General features: G+C 38.4%; 1 protein-coding gene across 6 annotated transcripts in view; it reads right to left on the bottom strand.

Annotated features, from left to right (window-relative positions):
- LOC149267394 (uncharacterized) overlaps nt 1-27,847 on the bottom strand; it is a 172,059-nt gene that overhangs the window by 41,350 nt on the left and 102,862 nt on the right. For all 6 annotated transcript variants that reach the window (XM_089432512.1, XM_089432496.1, XM_089432502.1 and 3 more), the window contains exon 5: nt 20,283-20,431. In XM_089432512.1, the coding sequence (XP_089288638.1) occupies nt 20,283-20,431 (149 nt within the window). The remainder of the gene's footprint in view (nt 1-20,282; nt 20,432-27,847) is intronic.

The raw sequence follows: 27,847 nt of genomic DNA, 5'->3' as shown, positions 1-27,847 counted from the left end.
ACTGGGCAAGGAGTGCAAATGATAGGAAGAGAACTTCAGGAGGATGCTTCAGTTTGGGCCCTACCATGATATCATGGATGAGTAGGAACCAAATATTTGTCGAACTCAACACTGCAGAACCAGAGTATATCACGACCAATGAAGCCTGTATTGAAGCATTGTGGCTTCAAAATTTGTTTGCAGGAATGTTTCACCAAGAGCTGGAACCGGTTGTGATATTTTGTGACAATCAAAGTTGTGTGAAGATTTTAGAGAACCATGTGTTCCATGACTAGTCAAAGCATCTCGAAATCACGTACCACTACATTTGTTGCATGGGGCAAAAGGGAGCAATAAGGCTCAAGTACATCTCCACTGATGAGCATACAATTGATATTTTGATGAAGCCTTTGTCCAGAGAGAATTTTGTATACTTCAAGGACGCTTGGGCTTGTGGAGATTTCCCCTCTCATTGAGAGGGAGTGCTGATATGATAGCATCATGGACAGTCATTTTCCCTGTGTCAAAGATGTTGACTAGTTGAAGGGAATGGTTCAGCAAAGGACAATTGTTCTCCCTATGTCAAAGATGTTGACCAGTTGTGGAGAATGGTCCTAGGAGCTCAATATCACTCAGGAGTGTGTGGCTTTCAACATCATGGTTAGTCTCTCTAGATAGGATGAGGAGCTCATTTAGCATCAAGCCCAATTGCTCATGTAGAGTGTGGCCTTTGGAGTTTCACCACAAGTCAAAGGGATTGACCAAGATGATGAAACAACACTAGTCTAGGTCAGGAGTACCAACCAAGATTATGGGTCAGTGGTACCGACCAGAGTTATGTTGACTAGTTGATGCTAAATGTTATGCCATGTGTTAGGAGTACCGACCAAAATTATGGTTCAGTGGTACAGACCAATTGTGGTTGATGATGTACCTTATGTGAGAGTTGTTGACTAGGTTGATAATGACGATAATTTGTTATAACCTTTTAATAGAGAAATGTGTCAACTTGAGAACATCTAAGACAGTCATTATGAATACCTCCATAGTTAAGAGGGAGTGTTGAATTTTGTAACTATGGTCGCCCTTCATAATGTATAGTTTGGCCCTTGATGTATTTATATTGATTATTGTAAGGCATGTTCTTCATGCTAGAGTCAAAAGAAAAAATTATTTTTGAGTTATGTCCTTATGGACTTTCAAAAAAGTAAAATTTGAATTTTCAAAATTGAATTTTTGACTCCAAAGTTAGTCAAGTCGGCCTCCCTCCAAGTCAAGTTGGCCTAGGCAACAGACACACATTCAACCCAGCAAGTCACCATATAAAGACAGTTCAACCTCCTCCACAAGGCAACAATTCGATCTCTCTCAAACAAGAATATTCTGGGCATCCAAGCATTGCACAAGAAGAGAAAGGATGACAAAAAAGAAGGACTAATTCATCTATTTCTCTCTCTATCTAGCTAGCACATGTGGAGGATATCTCTCTCTCCAGTTCGCATCTTTTTCTAGGAAGTTGCAGTTGCAGGGGCCAAAATTTTTTGGGCAACTGCAAGGCCGAAATTTTGGGATTTTTTCAGTTTCTGGGAGGCTGAAATTCGGCCTAGGGAAAAACAAGAGGACCAAGTTGTTGGATCAGATTGGAGGCTTGACTTCGACAGTGTTGACTAGGCTTTTGTGAAAATTTGGTTGCTCAAATTTCTACTGCAGCAACTGATTATGTTTCTTCTATTTGTTAATTACTGAACAACATTATTTACTGTTTCCTACATTAAACACCGACACTAATACACTGCAGCCTTCACCATTTAGATAAAATGAGGAAACAAGAAACTGAACAAGAAAGAAATACACAACACATCTACATAGTTATTTTTGGACAAATGTCCCCGAAAAAACCTAGTGTGGGAAAACCGGTGCAGCAGTTGAGGGTTTTATTATTATGTAGTAGTAATTTCTGAATACAATTTGTTGGATGCCCAACTGGTTATCCGATACAGAGAGAAACTGGACAAAATGAATAGTGAGATGCTCTCACCCTATCACTGGAAGAATCTAGCATTGATCTCGCTAGAAAAGAGCCTCTGCGTCCCTTTTGCGCAGAACTGTGTCAATCCCACGCAGTCTCTGCGTCACCTCTGCTAGGGACTGCGCTGCTCCTCCTTCAGACCCGCTACTGGCTGGCAACTTCAATTTTCAACATCCCTGTCTCACACCCCAGCTTCCGGCTTCTGAAACTCGATTTCCTCAACAGGAATTCGATCTCCCTCTAGGCTTTGCGCTGCCACTGCGTGGGTCAGCGTCAGCCTCGCTGGACGTCGTTCTACCCTCTTTGCCTTGTACTCCCCGACCAAGAAAATTTCTCTTTGGATATTATCCCTACCCCTCAGTGCAAAAGATCACTTCGAATTTCTCTCCGGCAGCTGCTCTGCTTCAGAAATTCGATCTTATGATCTTCACTGGATGTGTTTTCCAAGTGCCCCTCAAACCTCTTCTTATATCTTTCTGTTGGACAACCAACGGCCCAGATTAACTTCTAATCAATGACTCAAATCATTTTGGCTTGATCCTCGTCTTCTTCTAGAAGTATCACCCACAGTTTAGATTAATACCCATTAATTATTTTAATTTCCTATGTTTAGACTTAGGGACCCATTAAAAATAACTAATTATTTTAATAAAATTGTCTCCGGGTGGAATTTCCCAAAACGATTTCTAGGTATTAGAGAATGCATGTGTCTAAGCCTCCCTGCAAATTTTGAAACTTAGAGCACATCCAATGCTACCAGAAATCAACACTCCCTCATAGCGAGGAATGTGCTCTAGCAATGCAACCTGCTAAAGCATCACTCTGTTTTGTAACATCTTCTGTTGCGACGTTGATGTCTGACATCCTATCCACCAACTATTGCGCAAATGTTGCATTTGTACTGCTGCTGACCTTCCCACTATCAACATTGCATTCGTACTACAACTCCCTCTCAAATTTTGCATTCGTGTTGTTGCTGGCACTACCACTACCAATACTGCATCCTCACTGCAACCTTCTCCAATTGTTGTTGCTACTGCATCAGCAACAGAAAAGCATCCCAAATTACTGAACAAGTGTTCAGTATGATGCATCTTGTTGCCGGAGTCTGATTGCTACTAGTCTCTACACTGACCCTCTGAAGCCTTTGTGTTGTTTTTGACCTCTGCTCTGTGCCAACTGCACTGCTGCCAACTCTGCTTTGTGCTACTCAGTCTCTGGCGCTCCTAGCCACTTCAATTGTCACTCTGGCACTCCCCTACACCAACTGACACTGGTCCATCCTGTTACTTCTGATCTGGCCTACCGTAGAATGGAATTGATCTAAGAGGTGAACTTCTCAAGGATCCTTCCCAACTACAGCTCTAGATCTCCCCACCTCCCTCTTGGAGATGCCTGGGTTGTCATGGGGAACTCCTCCTCCTTGATCTTCGCAGCTGCAACCTTTGGATCATGCTTCTCATATGTGTCCTTCTTCCTGAGAGAACAATGTGTTGCGTAGTGACCGAATTCACCACACCTGAAGCATTTAATCTTCGAGACATCCTTCTTCGACCTTCGCTGCTCCTGCTCCATTCCATTCCAGTCTGGCAAAGTCGCCCTGCTCAGGATGCTCTAGACAAAAACTTGCCACTCCTCAGAAACTGAATTCAGAGCCAGTCTTACCATCTCGGAACCTTGAGGTGTTGAACCCACAGTTTCTAGCTCGTCTCGAGTCTCCTAAAGCTTAGTAAGGAATGGATCAATGCATTCCCCCTTCTGTATCTGCATAGATCTCATCTTCTACTCCAAATACATCTTGCGCTACTTAGAAGATCCCTGATATAGCGTCGACAAAGCATCCCACATCTCCTTGGCAGTGTCTCTGCCAGCGATGTGACAAACTATATGATCCTTCACTCCGTCGAGGATCATTCTCTTAGTCTTCGCCATTTCTCCCTTGTACTTCTTGAGCGGATCTAGATCCGCGGGCTCAGCTACCACGCTATCAACGTAGATCTTGAGAAAATGCTCATCGAAAAGACACAACATCCTTGCCTTCCAAATCACATAGTTGGATGCACCATCCAACCTATCCTGATCTCTCAATCCACTGGCTGCCATCTCTGCCAATCGAAAAAGTCGAATGACCTCCTCTCTCCTGCTGCTGCTCAGCAAATGAGAATTCGAATTCCCTGGCTAGGAATTCTCTAAGGAAGAAATTCCCTCAAGTGTCTCTCTTCTTCCTTCTGATGTCTTTCTGCCCAGCAACTGCCTGCAAAAAACTGCATCCCACCAAAAACCCCTCTTTGCTAAAGCTACTATTGCGTTGCTCCCTCTGCCGCTGACAAATTTCGATCTAGAAATCCTACCTCTTTGTCGACTCACTCAAAGAGAGATTTACCACAAAAAGCTTTCCCTCCTTACCTGAACCGCGCAATCCCTCTAAGGATTCGATTTGTTGCCTCTACAGGAATTTCAAACTCCCTTCCTCCTTCAGTGTTGGGCTCTTCTGGCACTGCTCTCTTGTTTCACCTGCAGCTCTGATACCATGTGAAAATTTGGTTGCCAAAATTTCTACTGCAGCAACTAATTATGTTTCTTCTATTTGTTAGTTATTGAACAACATTATTTTTTGTTTCCTACAGTAAACATAGAAACTAATACACTGCGGCCTCCACCATTTAAATAAAATGCGGAAACAAGAAACTGGAGAAGAAAGAAATACACAACACATCTACACAATTATTTTTGGACAAATGTCCCCGGAAAAACCCCGTGTGGGAAAACCAGTGCAGCAGCTGAGGGTTTTATTATTATGCAGTAGTAATTTCTGAATACAATTCGTTGGATGCCCAATTGGCTATCCGATACAGAGAGAAACTAGACAAAACGAATAGTGATATGCTCTCACACTGTCACTGGAAGAATCTGGCACTAATCTCGTTGGGGAAGAGCCTATGCTTCCCTTTTGCGTCAGCCTCTGCGCAAAACCACGTCAATCCCATGCAGTCTTTGCCTCACCTCTGCTGGGGACTACGCTGCTCCTTCAAACCCTCTGCTGGCTGGAAACTTCAATTTTCTACCTCCTGGTCTCAAATCCCGGCTCCCAACGTCTGAAACTCGATTTCCTTAATAGGAATTCGATCTCCCTCTAGACTTTGTGCTGCCACTGTGTCAGCTCTGTGTGGGCCAGCGTCAGCCTCTCTAGATGTCGTTCTACCCTCTATGCCTTGTACTCTACGATCAGGAAAATTTCCCTTAGGATACTATCCCTACCCCTCACTGCAAAAGATCACTTCAAATTTCTCTCCGACAGCTGCTCTGCTTCAAAAATTCGATCTTTTCATCTTCATTGGATGTGTTCTCCAAGTGCCCCTCAAGCCTTGGATGTGTTCTGCCCTCTCTGCCTTGTACTCTCCAATTAGGAGAATTTCCCTTCGGATACTATCCCTGCCCCTCACTGCAAAAGATCACTTCGAATTTCACTCCGGAAGTTGCTCTGCTTCAGAAATTCGATCTTTTGACTTGGGGTAGCATCGGATGTGCTCTAGCCAGGAAAATTGGTGGAGAGGCTAAAACACATGAGATCTCCAAGACCCAGAAATGGTTTGGCAGATTCTACCCGGTTAAGGAGATATTAAAATAATTAATATATTTAATGGAGTTCCTAAGTCTAAACTTAGGAAAAATAAAATATTAATGGGTATTAATATAAAACTCGGTTAAAAGGTTCCAAAAGATAAGAATCAAGCCAAATCTAATCTTAGGCGTTGATTAGAGATTTAATCTCGGTCGTTGAAGGACCAACAGGAAAAGTATAAGGGAGGCTTGAGGGTCAGTTGGAAAACGCACCGGAGTGATCAGTTATTCGATTTACTAGAGCAAGGTTTGCTAAGTAAAGTTGAATCAGTCGTCCGCAGCGAGGGGCAATGAGTACTGCACAAAGAGGCAGAGATAGTGCCAAGAAACCAGCGCAGAGGTAGAGAGGCAGACGCAGAAGCCAGAGCAGGCCACGCAGAGCCCAGCAGAGACAGCGCAGAGGCCAAAGGGCCTGCATCATCCACGCAAAGGGCAGCAGGAGTGACGCAGAGGGTCCCAAAGGTTGTGCGATGCCTCAGAGGGCTAACGCAGAGGGTTCTGATGCTGACACAGAGGCCAGGAGGGCTGACGCAGTGCTTCAGTTGTGCTAGAGAGGGTTTCGTGGGGCAAGTTTTCTGAATCCCTGTTTCTGAATAGAGAGGTATTATTGCCAGTTGTTTTTCTCTGTCGAGTGAGCCAATTTGGCACCCAGTTGTACTCAAGGATAGACTGCATAATAAAATAAACCCTCAAAATTGTTGCACCGATTTCCCTGCATTGGGTTTTTCCGGGGACGAGTTGTCCAAAAATAACGGTGTCACTTGTGTGTTTTCTATTTCTTTCAGTGGTTGATCTATAGATAGTTGAGACTGTATTGTGTTTATTTCGATGTTTATATGTTTACGTAAATTGTTCGTAATTAACAAGTAGGAGAAATAAACCAAAAGGATACAGATAAAATTTCTAACGGATAGACTTAGAAATTTCAATACTATCTGTTAGTGTCAGTCTTTCCAGCCTTCCTACAGTGATCAAATGTGCTCTTACAAAGTGATTTTGAAGTGTCAAGGTCAAATTTTGTCATTTCAGTGAGTTTTCAAGCCAAAATTTGGTCACTAGGCATTAGGTCTAGGGTTTGCCCAAATGTCAGTCCATGTCATCATTCAGCTGAGCCTATCATCATTCAGAGGGTTGTCATTATCATATCAGTGTCTAATGAGTCATTTTACATCTGGTCCATGCTTCAGTTGCCACCCAGGCAAGGTCATTTCCCTCTCCTAGGGTTTTGAAGGCAATTTCTCTTGGGCGGCTAAATAACCGGCAAAACTTGTTTCCTGATGTTCATACACCTTCCCCTATCCTTAAAGTACCTTATCAAACACTTCCCATCCCTTAGATCCGCCAAATTGCTCATTTTTGCACAAACCCTAGTTTCTAGCTACAACCTGGCAATTTTCTAGGTTTGACCTGTGTTTTGTCCTTTTCGACCCCTTCCCCTCACTCAATCTCTGAGATTCCACTTTCCCCTGCTTCCTAACATCCCTCCCCACTCCCAAAAATTTCCCCAAGAATTTAGAAGCCCTCTATCCCCTTCATTTCGCTCCATTTCGACAAAATCCCTTGTTTCACACATCGGGACAAGTTTCACTCAAAAGCTGTGTCTGAGCAATCAAAGATGAATTTTTCAAAACTGAGAGAGGTTTTTGTCCACAACATGCCAAGGAAGAAAAACCTCCTTCACTTTTTACACAGGTGTCATGGTTTGAGAAAAATGTCAAAAATACCGGCGAGAACGAAGGTGCTCCAAGGACGGTTGGCCAAAGCACAAAAACGAAGGAAAACACCCAATCCACTCCAAATTTTGGTCAAAGCTTCTTTGAATGAGCATGGTACTTGATTGGGGACTCCCAGCCCAAATTTCAAGAAATTTGGAGAAAATTTTGTCATTTGTGAATTTTTTGTGCAATTTACAGGTTTTTCCCAAGAACTGGTCTCACCCCGGGTGAGACCAGTTTGAAGGGCTGCTCGGAATTTTGAAAACTTGGCATTTTTGGAAAGGGCATTCAAAAAGAAAAATTACCAATACTTGGGAGAAGCCTGATTTTGAGTTTTGAGCCTCCAAAAGCTCAAAATACACCTAAAAAATGACTTTCTGCCCACTTTTTGAGTTGCAGAAAGTGACCTTGGGAGAAATGGTTTTTGAGGGGTCAAATCAACACCAAATTCAGAAATTCCACGTGGGATGGAAAGTAGACAGGCCAAGCTTTCCAATGAGCCATCTTGCACCTGATTTGGACCAGTGGAACCCACTCAAAAACAGCTGTGAAGGGGCGCGACCAGAACTTCCAGGGGCGCGACCAGAACTTCCAGATTTGCCAGAATTGCCATTTTCGGTCAAAAAACACTGTTTTGACTATGGTTGACCATTTTTACTTGTAGATGATGGATGAATGTAATATTTTCATGGCACTTTGATAGGTTTTATCTTTCTTTACTCTTCTAGAAGCTTCTTTGATGTAAATAGTGAATAATTAATGCATGGATGAGTTAGCTAAGTAATAGAGGCAAGTTGTTGGGCTGCCTATTTTCTAGTTCTTAGTTTAGAATTAGTTCAAACTGCTCCTAGGAAGCTGAGCTCGACCCCTAGAGGTGGGGAAAGGAGTTAGATGGTCTAGGAGGTCTATATTATGCTCTCTCCTTCTCATTTTCATGGTTGGACTCTTGTGTAAGGAAGCTTTATTGTATATTGTGCATCTATTTCTGCAATTGAAGGCAAGGAAAGCCAGGGTTTTACAGACATCTTTGAGGATTCTTGTGGATCTGATTGTTGATGGTGTGTTCTCTACATGTTCTTGTAAGTTTGTTTATGTGTTTCACATCTCTCTTATGCTTCTAAATTGGACAGATGAAGTGGTAAAGTTTGAACTCATGTTTTGACATGCTCAGCTTTTTAGTTTGTTCAATTTTAATGTTTTCTACTGTCTAGAGAGGATTCGAATTGTGTGTTTGCCCTCTTTAGCTTCTCCTCTATCATCTCTGATCATCCATCTCAGATTAAGGCATCAGCACTCATTCCTACCTTGCCCCTTAGATCCCCCTGTGAAAACTGTGCTCAATCCCCGCACCTTGAATTGCACTTCCACCAATTGCCACCAAAAACCCCAAAAATCATTAAATCAACCCCCTTATCAATTTACTAGCCTAAAATCTTTATTATTAATTGGTCAGCCTAATCATATTGAAAGATCTATCGAATCTGACCCGAGAGAGCCTTCTCATACCTCGTAGGGCTAGCTACGAGGTGAAATGGTTTGATGTAGCCTTGAGAGTTTGTCTATCTCAGCCTAGGTGAATTCCAAGCGCTAACACTATCCTTGCCCCTCACTGCAAAAGATCACTTCGAATTTCTCTCCGGCAGCTACTCTACTTCAGAAATTCGATCTTTTGATCATTATTGGATGTGTTCTCCAAGTGCCCCTCAAGCCTCTTCTTATATCTTTCTGTTGGACAACCAACGGCGCAGATTAACTTCTAATCAATGGCTCACATCATTTTGGCTTGATCTTCGTCTTCTTCTAGAAGTTTAACCCACAGTTTAGATTAATACCCATTAATTATTTTAATTTCCTCAGTTTAGACTTAGGGACCTATTGACCACTGGAGTGGCACCTGATGATTATATGAAGACTCCATGCCCAAGGAGGATCCAGAGGACACTTGTACCATCAGATATCATCAGTCAACGGAGTCTTTTAACCCTACTTCTATCTTCTCATCATCTTTTTTGTACCCAAATTCCACACCATGTGTGGAATTGTAATAAGTGATACTAGTAACGATAAATTTTGAGTTCTTAACAAGCCTAGAATGTTGGGACTCGATCAGCGAACAAGTGCACCTTGGAGTGTTTTCTTTATCTAGTTAATTATCCCTTTTTTCAGAGACATAATTTTCTGGGTTTTTTCACTCACTTTTTACCCCAAAGCCGGGGTGACAGTTTGAAGGTTGAGCCCCTAACACATCTTAGTGTCTAGAGTCAATGTATATTACTATACTAGATCACACAAAAAGTTTCATGGAATTTGGTCAACAAGCCTAGGTAGTCATTTTTTTATTTTTTAAATTTCCCGTAGGTCAAAAATTGCAAATAAAATTGTATTTAAATTGTAATAAGTGTAGTCTAGAGAAGTTGTATGGGGTATGAGTAATCAAAATTACAACTCTCACCCTCAACTTTCTATTATGCACACTTTGAGGGGTTAATAATGTATTTTAGACCCTCAAAACCCACATTTCATAAGTTTAGTGGAAATTGTGGCATTTAATTAGGCTAGAATTAAATAAAATGGAGAGAAATAAATTATTCCATGTGACAAAATGACGTGGAAATGACTTGGAAATTATCCTAAGTCAGAGTTGAGTCAACAGACATGTGGGAGATGACTGAGCACACTGCATCATAAATACACCATTATTTCATAAAATTGAATTTCCCAAAGAGAAAGCAGTAGTTGCACATGTGGAAAATCGAATTTATTAGAGGAACTCATGCACTAAAGGAATATTCCATGGTATATTTGGACTGAAGATTAGGTGGGGCCTCATCTCACAGTTATCTCAAGTTCTTCTTCTCACTCTTGAGGACTACGAGTTGCACATGGAGGAACCACACAATTCTTGAAGGAATCACGCAATTCTTGAAGGAATCACGCAAAGCTATCTAGGGATCATCTACATATGTGGCATCACTTAGTTCGAGTTTGAATTTGTTGACTGGAGTTTTCACGTTACTTGGATTCACTCATGGATGAGTTTACTATGCCATATATGGAATTTGATTTCCCTTGATGTGCACATATGGAATTCGATTTTGCTCTGATGTCTCTATCTTCTCCACATCAAACTTGACTTATCTTTCCTTGGGATTTGCTCCAAGTTCAGTTCTCACATGCATTCTTCCTTGGGATTTGCTCCCAACTCTCTATATAATGAGACTATATGCTCTCATGTGGTATCATGTAATACAAGCTATTGTGCTTGAGGAGACTCTACGGGATTCTATTCACTACTTGCAATATAATACAACAGTATTTTGGGGTCAAGCGTGATGGTATTCTTCTCCTTGCATATGGTAAATTCTTGACTTGTTGTTATGCTTCTATTTATATCCTCGTGTCATTGTTTCTTTCATGCTTGTTTCAAGTTATGTTAGTACGCAGTTATCTCATATTAGCATAAGAATTAATTATTTGCTTTAGGAAAAAAAATCTTCTAGTGGATAATAGATGTATCTCTAGGAATTATTTCAACTGCACTTATTTAATTTCATGTCGATTTAATGATTTGTGGTGAAGTTTTGTAGATGAATCATTAGTTGGTCAAGCTTTTCAAGAGCAAGGGGAAATTCTCAGAGGAATCAACCCACTTTTGAAAAAATATTCAAGGAGAACCCGCATGTTTTGAATTCCACAGTCTCATCTATATCTTATTTGTGTCTTACAGTTCCAAGTTTACTTATGCTTCACCATTAAACACATTCTACATGCATCAAGTATTTGGACAAATTTTCTCCATAAAGTAACATTTTATTTCATGTCAGGCAAGTACATTTCAAGTAGAAGTTAATTCTCATTGTTTGGTTAATTTATTTACATGCTCCAAGCATCACTAAAACTTACCTCCAACTTAAGTTGGTTGAATAGACTTTTAAGGACCCTCTATTTCTATTGACTCCTCATTGTGAGATCCAAATATTTGGGCAAAGATGAGGTCTGAGGACTAGAGTTCAATTGTAACTTTGTCTTAGTCTTAGTACTAATTAATAAAATAAACCAAGAACAACATTCCATCACAATTGTTTTCTTTTCAAAGTCCTTAAATTTCTTGCTATCTTGATGGTTTAAAGTCTCACATGCAAATCTTATTTCAAGAGGCACTTTGGATGCAAACATTGTAATCTCTTTTAATTTTGTAAAAAGCTTAATTTTCTTGTACTTGGAAATTGGCTCATATTTTGGTTTAATTGCATATTTTCATGAATGGTTGATTTCACTTTCAAGTACTACTATTTTGGGTTGCAAACTTAATTGCATCTCGGTCTAACATTTGAGTTATTTTATCATCTCATTCTCACAAGTAGATTTCTAATTGTATCTTTTTGAGCAAGATAGTTTCCATGCTTTGATTTGTAGACTTATTCATCTTAAAAGCATTTATAATATATTGTGCTAACAATATATTGTTTCACTTTTCAGGGTTATTTTGGCATTCCATTTGAAAGCATTTCACTTCATTTTAAGCAAACTACAATTTCATTTCTTAAAAAGCAAATACTTGGAAGGCACTGGTTGTTTATGTATTTCATGCTTATCTTAGGATGGTTATTGCTCATATCAGTTTTTGCTTATAAATCTTAAAAAGATAATCTATTTAACTCTAATAATTCTCCTAGAAACTCACATCTTTTTAAACTTAACTTTTCATTAGGGCCCACCCCCCTTAGCTAACCTAGGAGATAGCTCAAACGGAAAGAGTCGAAATTAGTGTGGCAGCCCCTTCTCTGATTGTTTGCTTCATTATTAGCATGTGTAAGTTAACTTCATCAAATTGTTATCAAATAAAAGAGACAAGAACGCAAATGGTTGGCTATCTACCAGGGCCAAAACCTCTCCCTCTTCGAGAGGAAAACCCATGCGTAAATTCTTCTTATAGAGATTCCATTGACGAATACCAAGACCATGACCCTTGAACAATCTGCCTCTCCAAGACCAAGCCACCAATCCTCTTCGTGTCACTGCTGAAATCACTACCTTCACTGCACCACAGAGATCATCACCATCGTGATCTTCATCACTGCTGCAACACCATGATCTTCATCACTATTGCATCATAGTTTTACTACTGCTGCACTTTATCTGAGATCATTGTTGTACCTTGACATCATGAGACCACAAAGATACAAAATCATGATCCATATCTATTATTATTATAGTTTTGTCAAGATCTAGACTATGATCTTTGTTGTTGCTCCTTGTAGCTCATCAAGACTACATTATGTTAGATCTGAATACTATAATACCTAGTGAAACCATATGTATCTCATTTTATTTATCACCGGAATCACTATTGTTTGTTGTCTAGTTTTCTACAGGAGTACCAACGAATGCCATCATGTGAGATCAATTTATCATGGATATGCCGAGAATGTCCAGCATCTTTAGGATCAAATGTGATTTCCACAAAACCAAGGCAATAATCAATACGCAGTCCTATCTTCTTCGTCCATCTGAGATCGAGATAAGAGATAACATTGACCTTAAGTTAATGTGTGGTTCTTCATGTATCCGAGGTATTGCTTGACTGCTCCTACACCCTAGTCAAGGAGCAGTGAAGCCCTAAAACAAAAACCCTTGTCTGCGGTTTCTCCACCCAAACACCTGCTCCTTGATTGCGGCTACTTGTACCTTTGACTGTGGCTCCCTTACCTCATTGGTTGTGGCTTACTGCGGCTCCTCTTGCCCATGACTATGGCTTACTGCAGCTCCTCTTACCCATGACTGCGATTCCCTTCTCTTCATGACTGCAGCTTCCTTACTGCGGCTCATCATAGGCATCCGAAATTTCTTGTCTCCTTTTTGTTGACCCCTCCTGGGTATTTATAGTAATGAGCCACATATAATTGAGCCGACATATGTTCATGAACCGGCGTGACCCTTTCTTCAAGCCGACATGTCATATATTTATTTATTTATTTCATTTTGGAGCCGACATTACATTCCTTTGTTGTTTTGCTTGCAAATTTCGATGAGCTTGCTCTTGGAGGATTCTTCTTGGTCTTGGAGGGTTGGTTTGACACCAATACATTTTAAATAGGCTCTAAAGGAGCTTCTCCATTCATGACATGACTCTTTGACATAACAATAAATCCTAAAGACATCAAGAAGAAGTCTTTTACCTAGAGACACTTCTTCTCATGAAACCCATGTAGCAAGATTACAAAAATAATTTATTTCCTTTTATTACATCAAATACAAAGATCATGTCAACATGAAGACCGAACCTAGTTACAATTTCTTCAATAGGTTGAAGGCTTTTCTCACTAACTTGTAGGTAGGTGTAGGCGGCAAGGTCAACAGGACCCATTAAAAATAATTAATTATTTTAATAAAACTGTCTCTGGAGGGAATTTCCCAAAACAATTTATGAGCATTGGAAAATGCGTGTGTCTAAGCCTCCCTACAAATTTTGAGACTTAGAGCACACCCGATGCTACCAGAAATCAACAGTTTGACAATAAACTTGTTGAAAGTCAATTTGACCTAGTTGTTAGCTAGAAGTCTAGGTGTGTCTCTTGTTGAAAGGAAGAATTTCTCTATTGAAAAGGTTGTTGGGTTTTCCCCAAGTGGGTTTTCCCAAAGTAAATCCTCTGTTCTCTTTGTGCATTGTGATCTCTATTGTCCTACTATTTTAAGGTTGAATTTCTTAAGTATAATTGCTTAATGATATACTAGAAAAATTAAAAGAATATCAACAACATTTGAAGTAATTATCAGTCTTCAGAAATATTGTTCTTGTATCTATTGCACTAGAAAAATCAACAGGTACTTCTGGAAGAACTTCCTCCACCTGCATTTATCACCAATCCCACCACATCATTCGTTGTTGTAGTTACTCCCTCTAAACTGGAAGGCTTCTCTGCTACTTGCTTTGGAATCTGCACTAAAGACATGTTTCTCCCAACCATGCACCTACGTGAAGGTCAATTTGACTTAGTTGTTGACTAGAAGTCTAGGTGTGTCTTGTTGAAAGGAAGAATTTCTCTATTGAAAAGGTTGTTGGGTTTTCCCCAAGTGGGTCTTCCCAAGGTAAATCTTGTGTTCTATTTCTGCATCGTGATCTCTACTATCCTACTATTTTATAGTTGAATTTCTGAAGTATAATTGCTTAATGATATACTAGAAAAATTAAAAGAAGATCAACAACATTTGAAATAATTATCAGTCTTCATAAATATTGTGCTTATATCTATTGCAATAGAAAAATCAACAAGTACTTCTGGAAGAACCTCCTCCACCTGCATTTATCTTCAATCCCACCACATCATTCGTTGTTGTAGTTACTCCCTCTAAACTAGAAGGTTTCTTTGCTACTTGCTTTGGAATCTGCACTAAAGACCTATTTCTCCCAACCATGCACCTAGGAGGTTGCTTTTGAGCATCCATCACTGTCAGCTCATACCAATTGGTTCTAACAAATCTAGAAGACGCCTCCTGCCCATCTTCCAGATTTGAAAACTAAGTCCCCGATCTCAACTCAGCCTTTAGAGCCTCATGCTCAATCTTTGTCACTAACATTGATCCTTGATCTGAGATCCCCTTGGATCTACTTACAAGCTAGCCCTACAAGTTGTACAACTTACCCTTCCCAACACCAAGCTTGATTGTTGTGTGATAGGTAGCTCCCTCTAAATGTATGAATACTTGTCCTTTTTGGAACTCATGTAATGACCCATCTACCATTACAAACGAAATGTGAATTATTAGCATGCATATGATAGCTACATATGCATGCATCGCCTGCACTGCACTAGTATTCATATTAAATTATGAAGAATTTCCAAGCATAGGATAAAAGATGTAATTGTTGAAGATACTAAATAAATACCTAACTCGCAAAAATATATTGAAATATGTATTTTAGTGTGTGTCGTCATCATAATAGGTAACCATAGAATATTATCCAAAATAAAAGATTAATACTCTATACTATACAAAATTAAAATGGAATATAAATTATACGAATAAATAAAAGGGACAAGTATAAATAAAAGAAATCAACATTTGAAAAAAGATACTATGCATGTTATACAAAATTAAAAGAAAGAATATTTATATGTTATTTTACCTAACCCAACCAAATCATAAAGGCACATTATAATATTAATATTATGGAGGGTGGTTGATATCATACGCATAGGTTCCAAAAGTAAAAGTAAACTTGTCATCTTAAGGGAGACCACCACCTCTAATTATAAATGCACAGCACAAAAGAGAAGCGGGAATGCAACCGACTGAAAGTTCGAGAAGAGCCCTCAGGGAAAAATATAAAGGGAACAGAGACGAAGTAAAAGGGAGGAAAATTTTCGGGAGAAGGAAGGAGAAAAATTTTAACAAAGAGTTACAGACAGTAAGGACTGAGCCTTGGTTTTTCTTTAAGTTTTTGGGCATAGGGGCCAGATTGCATCAATTGGGAAGCATTCTAGAACTGAGTACCTAGGTTGTACCCAGTTTAGCAGGGAGGTTTTGGTATTTTGGTAACAGGAGCGTATTTGGAGCGACGACAGCTCGGGATTAACTTCTAAATCGAAAGCCAGGTATGTATTGTGTATTTAATTAGTAAATTGTGTTTTAAAATATCACAGTCTGAATACTTAGCTTCGATTTGTCAAATTTGCAAATTTAATGAAAACAGTGCTCTACAACTCAACATCACACCCTTTGTCCTCCAAAGCTGAAACTGAGAGAAAGTTCATCTTCAACTCTAGGACATATAACACCTTTGTCACCTCTAGAGATCCTCCTAATTCTTGTTGGAATAACTCTGTTCCAATCCCTTTCATTGCATGCATGGTACTAATACCATCTTTCACATGCATGTTTGAAACCATCTCAGAAACATTAATGAACACTTCCCTCATTCATGTCATATCGCAAGATACCCCACTATCTACAAACCATGCATCTTTCATGACGGTCTCAAAAAGGCATGACACCAAGGTAAAGTTCCTCTCAAACTTCTCAGCCCACTCGTCCATCTATGCAGTGGTTGACGTAGTTGTCTTTCCCTTGCCCTTCTTTCTATTTGGTCACTAATTGGCAAAATGCCCAAACTCTTGAAATGCAAAGCACTTGACATAGCTAATAACTTTCTCCTTTTTACCTTGCAAAGGTCCACCTCCACTCTGATTCTACTTGGGCTTCCCATTGCCCTTTTTCCCTTATGCAGCAAGAGCAATCTCCTCTTTCTCCTCACCACTCCTTCGTTGTCCTTTGGTTATTGAATTCTCATAGATCTCCTTCTAGATGAAATCATCCCACAACCGGCTCCAATCAAGAAGTTGTTGCCTAGCCAATATTCCATCCACAAAGGTAGTCCAATGCTTGGCACATTCTTTCAGAGCACTTTCACAATCCCTAAATCATTTACAGTTTTCCCAACAGGTTAAACCTCATCACAAGCCTAGTGGATCCTTGTGAAGTAAGATGTTACAATCGCAAACTTGTTCATCTTGATATTGTTCAATTTTTCCCAAAGCACCATCTTTTATGTTTTCATTTGTACTCTAATAAAAACTGATTAGGGCCACACACATCTAACGTGTTGAATCCTTCATGTTATGTAAGGAATTATATGATCCCTTACACCATCCAAAATTATACCCATCGCTTTCACATCCTTCTGATTGTGCTTGATTTCTTAGTTTGGATTTGAAGGAACTTGGATATCTGTGTTCACAAAATTCCACAAACCATTCATTTTTAAAACTATGGTTATCTGCTCCTTCCAAGGACTGAAGTTAACAACCCCATCCAACCTGTCTTCATATCACAAACTATTCAGTGATGCCATCTCACAAATCAACCTTGGCCACAAAACCCTAGCTACAAAATTAGAAAAACAAATGTTGTTGTAAAAAGAAGAAATTCGTTGTTGCAAACCCTAGTGTTCTTACATCTCTCCTTCAAAGTTTTCTAGAGCTCTGATACCATGTTATATTTCTTGCAAACCTAGCACCCGACACTTAAATTTGTAGCAGAAAAATTGATCTATTATTTAAATGCATTGTTATGTTCCTAACACAATAAAATCCAACAATGTTGAAAAATGTAACCAATGTCGATCTTCATAATGTAATAAAATATATTTTTTATCATTGATATATTTATTATATTCACATTATTATTTTTATTTTTTTGTCAAAAGTATGTTCTTCATGCTTATAGAGTCAATTGAATCAAAAATGATTTATGAAAAGTCAAAAGAAATGTATTTGAATCAAGTCCCATTTGGACTTTTTGTAAAAAAAAGAAAAAGAAAAAAATAATTTTATTTTGTGTCAAAAAGTCAATACAAGACCAAGTCAGCCCTCCCAGGACAAGTCCACCTAAGTGCCAGCAATTCGACCCTCCTGGACAGTGATATATACAAGACAACTCCTCCTCTTGGTAGCTCATTCATTCATTCACACATCACATTGATTTTTTTGCAAAATACAAGAACAAAAGAAACTGAAGTCAAAGGAGAAAGAAAATTCGGGTTTTCTAGCTTGTTTTTGCTCACACGTGCGAAGTTTCTGGGGCAACTTTGTGAAAATTATAGGTCCGAAATTTGCCCTTTACTGCAAGTCTAAAATTTATACGATTTGACCAAATTTCAAAAGGTTTGACCATTGTTGACTGTTGTTGACTTTGACTTGGACCTTTGTGGCGGTCTTGGTCTTGCTCTTGGGTCTTGGATATCTCATTTTGATCTCATTCTATAAGAGAAGCATTGTTTGGGTTTTCCCCTTTGTGGAGTTTTGCCTTGGCTTGGAGCCTAATTTCTAGTGTTCTTTGTCTCTTTGTGATCTTTATGCTTTGAAGTTTTGTCTAATTGCTTGATGAAGAGAACATAAATTAATAAGAAGACAGCTAACATTCCCAAGTAATTATCAAGAAAGAGGAATCAAGCCTTAATCTATCCAGCACTTGGTTTCTCAACAAGCAAAAGCAAGTATAACGATTTCAATCATAATGACACAAAAAGATTTTTACCCAACAAATGTTCCTTAAAAAAATCTAAACTTTCGGGGGTCTCATCTTGGGATAATGGCCCACTTGAAAAAATACAAAATATAATTAACCTCGATCAGATCTAGCATATTTGCCCTAGATTGTTGCTCGTTCTTTTCTGCGGATCTAGATCTTTGGCCTCTTTGCACTCCCTTGTACCCAATGCACTTCTCACTAAAATGACGCTCTCAATCTTGTGTTGTCGTAGTGTGTCTTTCTCTTCTCCTTAGCCTTGCTTTTATAACTTTACATTGACCTAAATCCCTAACCCTAAACCTAATCTCAAAGTGATTGACAACAAAGACTAGATCTTGCTTCACTTGAGATCAACAACTACGATTAAAACTTACTAGGGTAAATTATTTTACCATTCGTAACTTTCACATAACTCAATAAGCCAACATATTAATGTGTTTTTTCCTAAGTTAGACTTCGCCTAAGTTACAATAGCAACATTCTCACACTACAACAAGTGTTCAAAGGAGAATGTGGCCAACTTCTGCGACCACTTTTTAATACAAAAAATACCTATTTCTATTGAAAAAATAAAATTCATAACATATAGAAGATATATCAATACTCGATATTTGCTCCTCCAACAAGAATAAGAATGAATTTTATGGTATCATACTTATTAGCTTAACATATCTATATATATATATATATATATGTTGCACGGGTTCGTGAACCCGGGGATGGGGTTCCTGAACCCGTCCCGAGTTCTCGTCCCCAAGTACCGGATTCGAGTATGGGTTTTTCTGAGAAGAACACATAAGAACCGAGTTATTCTATGAAGAACCAGGGTCTCCATTAAAAAATATTGGGTTCTTTTGTCTTGACGGGTACGAAGAACCCTGATCATGGGTACTTGGAATCCCAAAATCGGGTTTTTTGGGGTTCATTTTTATTTTTATTTTATTTTTAATTAATTTAATGGGCTTCCCCTAATATTCTAGGTAGCTAGTTCTTCATCTTGCGATAGGAATTGGAGTACTTATGCCTTTATCCATTCAATAAAGAGAAATAGATTGGACTTAAAGAAGGCAGAGAACTTAGTGTACATTCATAGCACACTTCGTCTCATATCTCGAAAAGACCCTGGGTACAAGGAGGGTCCTCTCAAAAGATGGGACCAATACGCAAATGATGCTATGTGTGTGGACGAGGAGATACAACTAGATGGCCTTATTGAGCTACCTCCAGTTGCTATCAATGAGCAGGAGCCTCAAGATGAGAGTGATTCCTACCTGGAGAGCATGCTAACTGAAGATCTGAGTGATGCCGATAACATGGATGTTGATGACATGGCTTGAGGAAGCCATTTTTCACTATAAACTATTTTTATTTCAGTGTTTTAAAATTTCTTAGTTCTTGTTTGGAGATGCCTTAAGGCAAATTTTCAATGTAGTATGACAATGGACATATATCATGATTCTTATTAATATGTAAACTCCAATTTGCACTTGATATCAAACTAGAAATTTTGAAATTTCATTGTGAATGTTGAATGCTCAATGATGTGCATGTTTAAATATTTAAAGTTTAAATCATAAATATTTTAGTTTTCTTGTTTAAAGTTGAAAAATATACAAATTCACATATATTATAATTTATAAAATATAATATTTATATATTATATATAATTATAATATACCCCCAACGAACCCACGCACCCTGTTTCAAAAAATGACGTACCCGTCCCCGTCCTTGAACCCACGTTTCCTGGCAACATATATATATATATATATATATATATATATATATAGATATTGATTGCAAGAAATTTTTGCATGCAAATTGCAATTACTCGAAAATATCACCACTTTACCACCGACTACATAAATGTTACGATGGTTTGACCATTCAAAAGCAGATCAGCATACCTCATTCTTTTTGATAAAATATTTTAAATGGCGGCCATATAAGACTGCAAAGGCTCCTTTGGAGGCAAGAGATCTTTGCATGGCAGAATTTGCAGCTTGTTCTAACCTGACAAGTGCCCTCTTATGATGCTTGTATAGGCGATTGGATTCTGCACAACAAACAACTCATAAAATCAAGATGACTTCATAGACTTAACAAAACTCAGACTAATTTGACAGAATTGGAAGACAAACCACTTTCAAAAAATTATGATAAATTTTGAAATTCTATAGTATGAGCCGAACATAGACTGGAGCATATAATAGGGCTTTAGGTGCCCAGATGTAATAGATTCCTATAAGTTCTAGCAAGTATTAACCATCTAGATGAATGATATCATGTAACAGGCTTTATGAACATGTAAAGGTAACATTTTTGCTTCTTCTATCAAGCTGGAAAGCAGACCTAATGCTGATGAGCAAGTTGCGATAAGAAGCTAATGCACTGTGTGTGTGTGTCACAATATCATTTCGCGGAATATGTGTCTAAGACTCTGTTAAGAAACATACTGGAAACATCAGGGAAATATTGGAAAATATTAGAAAAAATTGGCAAGCATAAACTTAGACCTGGAAAACTCGGAAAGAAAACTGAAAATATCAAGAGAAACCAGAGACATTTGCAGCATTGCACTGTGTATTAATTAGCAACGTGAATCTTGCATTTATGTCTACTAAAAGAGTATACGGTATGACTAAAACATGTTTGACTCATATCAGTTGAGAAACAATTCTAAGCTGTTGAATATACACATAATTCAAATAGCAAGTTAACAACCCCAAGATGACTAGTACTATTGAAGAGCAGATGCCAGAAACCATTCTTAAGCAGCAACCTACCTCTGGATTTGCACTGCCCCTATATATTATGTCATTGAATGTTGTTCAAGCCAAGAGTATTCCTAAAGTTATCATCATAAATTTCAAAGGAAGAAATCTTTCATTACATAATTGATGGTCTCTCACACTCTGCTATTTGGAAGAACATCTCCTTTGCCTCAAACATAGTGCCAGGAATTCAACTGTTCCTAGAAGTAAACTGCAGCTGCCTGCAGGGAACCAAATGTGTCCTCTATCTAAAGCTTACTAGGTCAGGAATGAATACAGCACCATCTTGACTCGGATGAGCAGAGATGCAAAGACATACAATTGCTCCTAGCTCCTAATCCATCAACGATTTATTGAATTAATTCCCAAGGGCAATGACCCTAAGCTTATCACCAACTGGAGGCAAATCATGTTGCTGGATGCTACCTTTAGGCTCCTCACCAAAGCTCTACCTAGCAAAGGGCATTTTATTTTAGCTAATGTCATCACAGTATGGGAAGGAATGGAATGGTCACACACCCCAAGGTTAGATGCACTCTTTATCAAAATAGATTTTGAGTAAGCTTCTGACAAGGTTAAATAGTCATTTATCATTGTAATGTTTGGAGCACTTATCTATGGCTCTTTCATCATCCAATTCATGTAAACATTATCTACAATAGCTTCAACCTATCTCTCCACTAGCCACTACAAATCTAAAGAGGAGGGATTACTCCAATCCATTTGGTAAGGTTGTCCACTCGCCCCGCCCCTATACAAGTCATGTAAGCATTATCTACAAAAGCTTCAACCTATCTCTCCACTAGCCACTACAAATCTAAAGAGGTGGGATTATTCCAATCCATTTGGTAAGGTTGTCCACTCGCCCCACCCCTATACGTCTCAGCCACAGAGGCACTTGGATATCTTTTAAACCATAAAACGGGTTTGGAGTCTGGCCCTAAATAAGGGAACCCTCCTACCTTAGTTGGATCAAGGCTAGTTGGTTAATAGTGACTTTGCAAATGACACTTTTCTAACTATTTTAGAGGATCAACCTTCCTAGGACAACACAATGGATTGTCTTCACATCTTTTGCCTTACCAAAGGCTCTACCATTCAATGACATGAAACAATTGATAGGGAGCGCTACATTGTGAGGAGAGACAATTGGCATCACTTCTCTCTTAAAGCATACTCCCTCCCAAGATCATTTTCTAGACTCATGCTTCTAGTCTATTTGAGGCACCCCTTGCCATTTTGTGAAGCACTCAAGGAGCAATGCTCCCAAAGGACTCCTTCATCACTCTCGTGAACAAAGGAAAAAAGATTATACTTGTAGAAATCAAGGCAAGGTTATGAAAGGTAAAATAAGTCATGGCTAGGGTTATTCTATTTTTCAATTCACTAATTTCATTCACCTTCACTATGATTTTAAGCGGGCTTCTTGCTAGTTATTGCAAAGAAAACTCGTGAGACCTTAGAAGAGAGACTGTAGGCAGCCATAACTTTCAACCTTTCTCATCCTAATGTTCTTCAACTATTCTTTGGCTACCATCTTCTTGCTCCCATCGGTACTCTAATAGAGAGTGGTTAGAGTTGTCCACATCTGATATGCATATGTGTTTCCTCTCACTTGAGGAACCACATGATCCTTCAGATTATCCATCAAAATTATTTTTGCCTTTGCATTATTTTTTGTGAATTCGGCAAGTTCATCTGCAGCAGTAGGAGGTACAACCACTTGTCGCACTATGTCCCAAACTACTGTCTTCTCAAACACTATATGAATTATGTCCTTCCAAATGGCATAGTTGGATATCACGTCCAGTTTGTCCTCTATCCTTAAGAACATGGCCATGACTGCTATCCAAAATTTACAAAACCAAAAAAATGGAGAAATGAACTTTCCAACACACCTTGCTGTCCCAAAAGTTCAGCCTGTGTGAAATTTCACCTCGCTGTCCCAAAATAGTAGTTTGTTGTCCAAAAATTCAGTTTGTTGTCCAAACCACTGTTTGTTGTCCCAAGCTACTATTTGTTGTTCAAACTGCAAATTTCAGCCTGTAGCTCTAATACCCATAGTTGTAAAACTCCGACTCCGACTCCGACTCGGCCAAGGGTCGACTCTGACTCGGTATCAACTCGGCCGGCTCAATTTCAATGACTCGGTCGTTGTAAAAAATACATTAAATATTTATTTTTTATAAAAAGACATAATTTTAAAGATTTTCATTCATATTTCCAAACACACAGCATTAGAATATAGATAGAAGACAACATATGATCAAAGTAGGCTCATGAATATATCCATTATATCAAAATGGCACCCAGTGCATTGTCCAATACATACATGATGATGATATAGAATTAGAGATCAAAACAAAAACACATAACCAAGGAGGCTATAAATGGCCTCTACAACAAAAGTTTGTGACCAGTACTACAGGCTAGTGGCTACTGCTAGAGTTGCCAACATCATCTGGCTCAGTGTTACTTGGGAGTAGGAGCGAAAGTGGGGAGCGAGAGCGAAAACGGGAGCGGGAGCGACATTTTCAGAAGCTCCTGGTTTGGGAGCGAATCCCAGAGGAGTTCGACAACCAATGTCACTAACATCAAGGTACATAGAGGGATTGGTGCTCTTGATTAAATACGAGCTCCATACCCTAATACATGACAAAATTCAATGGAAACATTGAAATCCTCCAATCCTGAAATCCTGAAAAACTGATAAATATGATGGATTTTGAATGAAATCTAAAATTCTACTTTCTCCATATGAAATCCAATGAGGCCGAAACCACTCTCAAACATCCTGAGTCATTTCATGGTAATGTTAAAAATTTAAGTAAAAGGATGAAAATGAAGATTAAGGAGAATGTCACTTTTACTTTAAGAATTTAACATTACCATGAAATTTGAATAGCATATCAATAGTACAGAGCATTTGAGTGTGTTAAATAGGGTTTGGGAGGGGGAAATGGACCCAAATAACATTTAACTAATTCATAAAACACATTGGAGTCCAAACCAATCAGCAAACACCTTAAAAAATTGTTAAATCGTTGTTTTACTGGGGTTAAGGGCGGTTGTTTGTGACTCGGCCGAGTCAGTATGGAAACGGCCGAGTTGGCCGAGTCAGCCATGACTCGGCCGAGTTGGCCGAGTCAGCCATGACTCAGCCGAGTTGGCCGAGTCATGGCTGACTCGGCCAAACGAGCCGTTTCTTCTACCGAGTCACTCCTGAGGGCAACGAAACGGAAACCGAAACGGCCGAATTTTAAAACTATGCTAATACCATGTTGAAATTTGATGACTAAAAAGTTTCTTGCAATCCCAACCCGGTTTTAATTTCACCTTATCACTCCCATTCACTTAAATGCCCTTTCCCATAAGCATACATTTAACATATAGAATTCTGAAAATGAAATTTTCAGATTAAAACACATGGGACTGTCAACACATGCTAAAAATAAATATGGACATAAACAGACCAGCAACACACATAAAAATACACAGATTTTTGGTCAATTTAGTCTTAGGGAAAACCCCTTCAATCTTCTCTGGGGAAAACCTATTAAAGAGCTCTTCAAATTTATTTATCTTTCAAGTTCAGGAAAAATACATTTGCAGACAAAACAAAACAGCACAATAAAACTTATCTCTTTAGCCCAAAACTCCTTGAAAACCGTGCCCACTTTGCCTTGATTTCCATGCCCACTTGAAGCTGAAAATATGTACTGTACGAATATGAACTGTACAAACTGTACTGTAATGATTCCGTATGGACTATACGGATTTTCGTACCGTTGTACGGACTATACAGCTTTTTCAAAAAAAATCTCAAAAACTTCTCTCGAACGGCATGCAGCTCACGGCATTAAATGTTGTTTTCACTGTACCTTCTGCTCTCTTCAATGCCTTGATGTTCGTGCCCATCTTTACACAAAAATCACTCTTTCAGCGTGCTGCAACAAATTTCTCCTTCATAACTTTTCTACAGCTCTCAACCTCCTTTCTCCACTCTACTCTCATGAAGAATGAATGAAATCAGTCTCTCTTTTCTTTCCCCCTTTTGTTTCCCTAAATGATTTTTGGGCAACCCTAAGATCTAATCGCTCAGATTCATTTAGATCAAGGGATGAGAATAAATGTGCATTTAATTCTTACTTTCTATTTTTTAACTCACACATTAAATAAAGTACCCACATTGTACTTTATGTCTAAAGTCACTTTTCACTTTATAATTTAACATTGACTTTACCACTTATAAAGTCACTTTCACTTTATAAAGTCACATTTAGGAAAAGAATTATTTTGGACATTTTTCCCTAAGTAGAGACTAACCCATGGGAAACCACTTGTCCAAAGTACATTAAAAATCAGCACCGTTGTGTTATCTTTAAAATGGATCTTTCATAGCCCCTTTACTCCTTCAAATCTGTGATCTTTAATTGGCAAAATAGGGTTGTTGTTGTACACATCACTTGGTTGTCTACAGCTCTTAATTGTAATGACCCACCTATAAATAAAATACGAGTATTAGCATACATACGAGACCTCCATACGATAGCGACGTATGCATGGACTCGCATGTATCACACTATATATAAATTAGTTACTACAAGAGGAGATATAAATTAAGGTAATGAATTAATACCTCACCAGAGTATCAAATATATGATAAATCCTTAAAACCAACAGAAAATGTTAATTTTAATTTACAATTTAAAATTAATAAAATAATAATATAAATTAATTAAAATTATAAATAAAATAAATTTAATTCATTCATTAAAATAATAAATAAACTTTATTAAATCAAAACTGTGTATCCAAATAAAAATCAACGAAATCAAATGAGTTTTGATTTCACAAAAGTTACACGTAACCAAAATATTGACACGGAGATGAGAAGGCGGCGGTGGATGAGGAAATAAAAGAAGGAAATCTTGAAAGAGGGGGGAGAAAAACCATTTTTATGGAGGGAGCAGAGATGAGAACAATTTTGGAACATTATGGTACAGCTATGAAGGGAACTTGAGTCTTGATTATACTGGAGTTTTTGGGCACGGGGAATCAAATTGCTTCAATTGGAAAGCTTTCTGAGACTGAGTACCTAGGTTGTACCCAATTCGGCAGAGAGGTTTTGGCTGTTTTAGTAACATAATCGGACAAGAATAACAACAGAGCAAACAAATTTGCAGCAGAGCATACAGGTTGGTATTCATTAGATTAATCTTTCAAATTCAATATTCAAATTTCATGTTCTGGTATTTCAAATTAATTTGAAATCAGAGTTCTTACACTAATCTTTTATAAGAACACCCCTCTTGTGATGCTAACTTGACCCCATAGCCCAAACAAATAAGGCACCGATCTTCCCTTGCATACACCACCCAAAACATATAAAAATCTACAAAACTATGTATGTTTTCTCAGCCCTTTTACTCCCGATTTATCTACAACAACTTGAGTTTGGTTAACCATTGGGATTCCCCCCTAGGCAAGAGTTCATTCAATCTAAAGAGAGAAAGGCAAGGCTATTGAGGTGAAAATGGGTAGTGTTGACCACTACATGTCAACAAAGCATAGCAATACACCCCCTTTTTTCGCAAAAGGGATAGCGCTTGATCGACGTGTCCGTCCCATTCGACTATCATCATCAGCCCGATCATATTATGTTGTAAACCCAGTTTGCATGTGTAAATTGTAAATAATCTTAGCAGATCTGTATCAGGTATGTAATTGCCTAGGTAAACCTAATTTTCTAGTGATGATCTACATTTCGGAAGGTTTTTTGTCTCACCGATCCATGATCGGCAGAGTTTTCCTTCAGCCTAACCCCAAAGCTGGAATGGATTTTGTCATTAGAATCTTGGGGGAGTCCTAGTGTGCTAAATCGAGTCTATGTGAAAGTGATTTGGGAATAATCCTAATTGTTTGGTTAGGTTATTTTATTACAAATTGCTTGATCTGCTGGATTATATTTGTGTTGCAAACTGGGTAGTCTATGAGGGTCTATGTCAAATGGGTTTTCCCCCTTGATATGTAAAATTGTAAAAGTCATGATGTAAAGTGTCTTGAAGGTTAGAAACATATTTTATCCCCTCATAAGTCCTAGGTCCTAGGTATTTTTAAATTTTCCAAAGGCTAAATTCAATGGTCCTCTAAAAAATTAAATTTTAAAGAGTCCAGGGACCAAGGTTAAATGATTATTTTGCTAAATTTTATGCCTAGGGTTAAGTCAAAGTCAAAATTTTGAGGAAATTAATTCAAAAATTAAATTTTTGAATTAATTAAATTGCATTTAATTGATAATTTTGAATTTCCTCATTATTTTAATTTCGACGGATAAGATTAAAAGATTTTTTGATCCTCATCAACGGTCGAGATCGCTTTGACAAGGATCGCTCGAACTAGCCGTTGGGAAATTTTTCTTTAAATAGAAGGTCAGTTGTCATTTGAGATCATTCGACCTTTGAGTCGTGTGCTGAGTGAAAGCTCTCTTGTAATCATTTTTCATGTGCAAATAAAGAAAAACTTTGGGGTTAATCTCTGCTAGTGTTACTCTTCGGAAAAATGTTGTAAGATGTTTTATTTTCTTGCATAAGATTTATTTTCAGCGATTGATGTTAGGTTATTGAAGATTGATTTAAACACAAATATCTTGTTTGATCATTAGGGTTTGAATGATGGCTTAATTTCTAAATATAATG

Source organism: Pinus tabuliformis, chromosome 6, assembly GCF_031772625.1.
Source record: "Pinus tabuliformis cultivar Carrire ecotype Pingquan chromosome 6, CPIR1, whole genome shotgun sequence".
In the NCBI taxonomy this organism is placed as follows: Eukaryota; Viridiplantae; Streptophyta; class Pinopsida; order Pinales; family Pinaceae; genus Pinus; species Pinus tabuliformis.
This window is presented reverse-complemented; position numbering and strand designations above follow the sequence as displayed.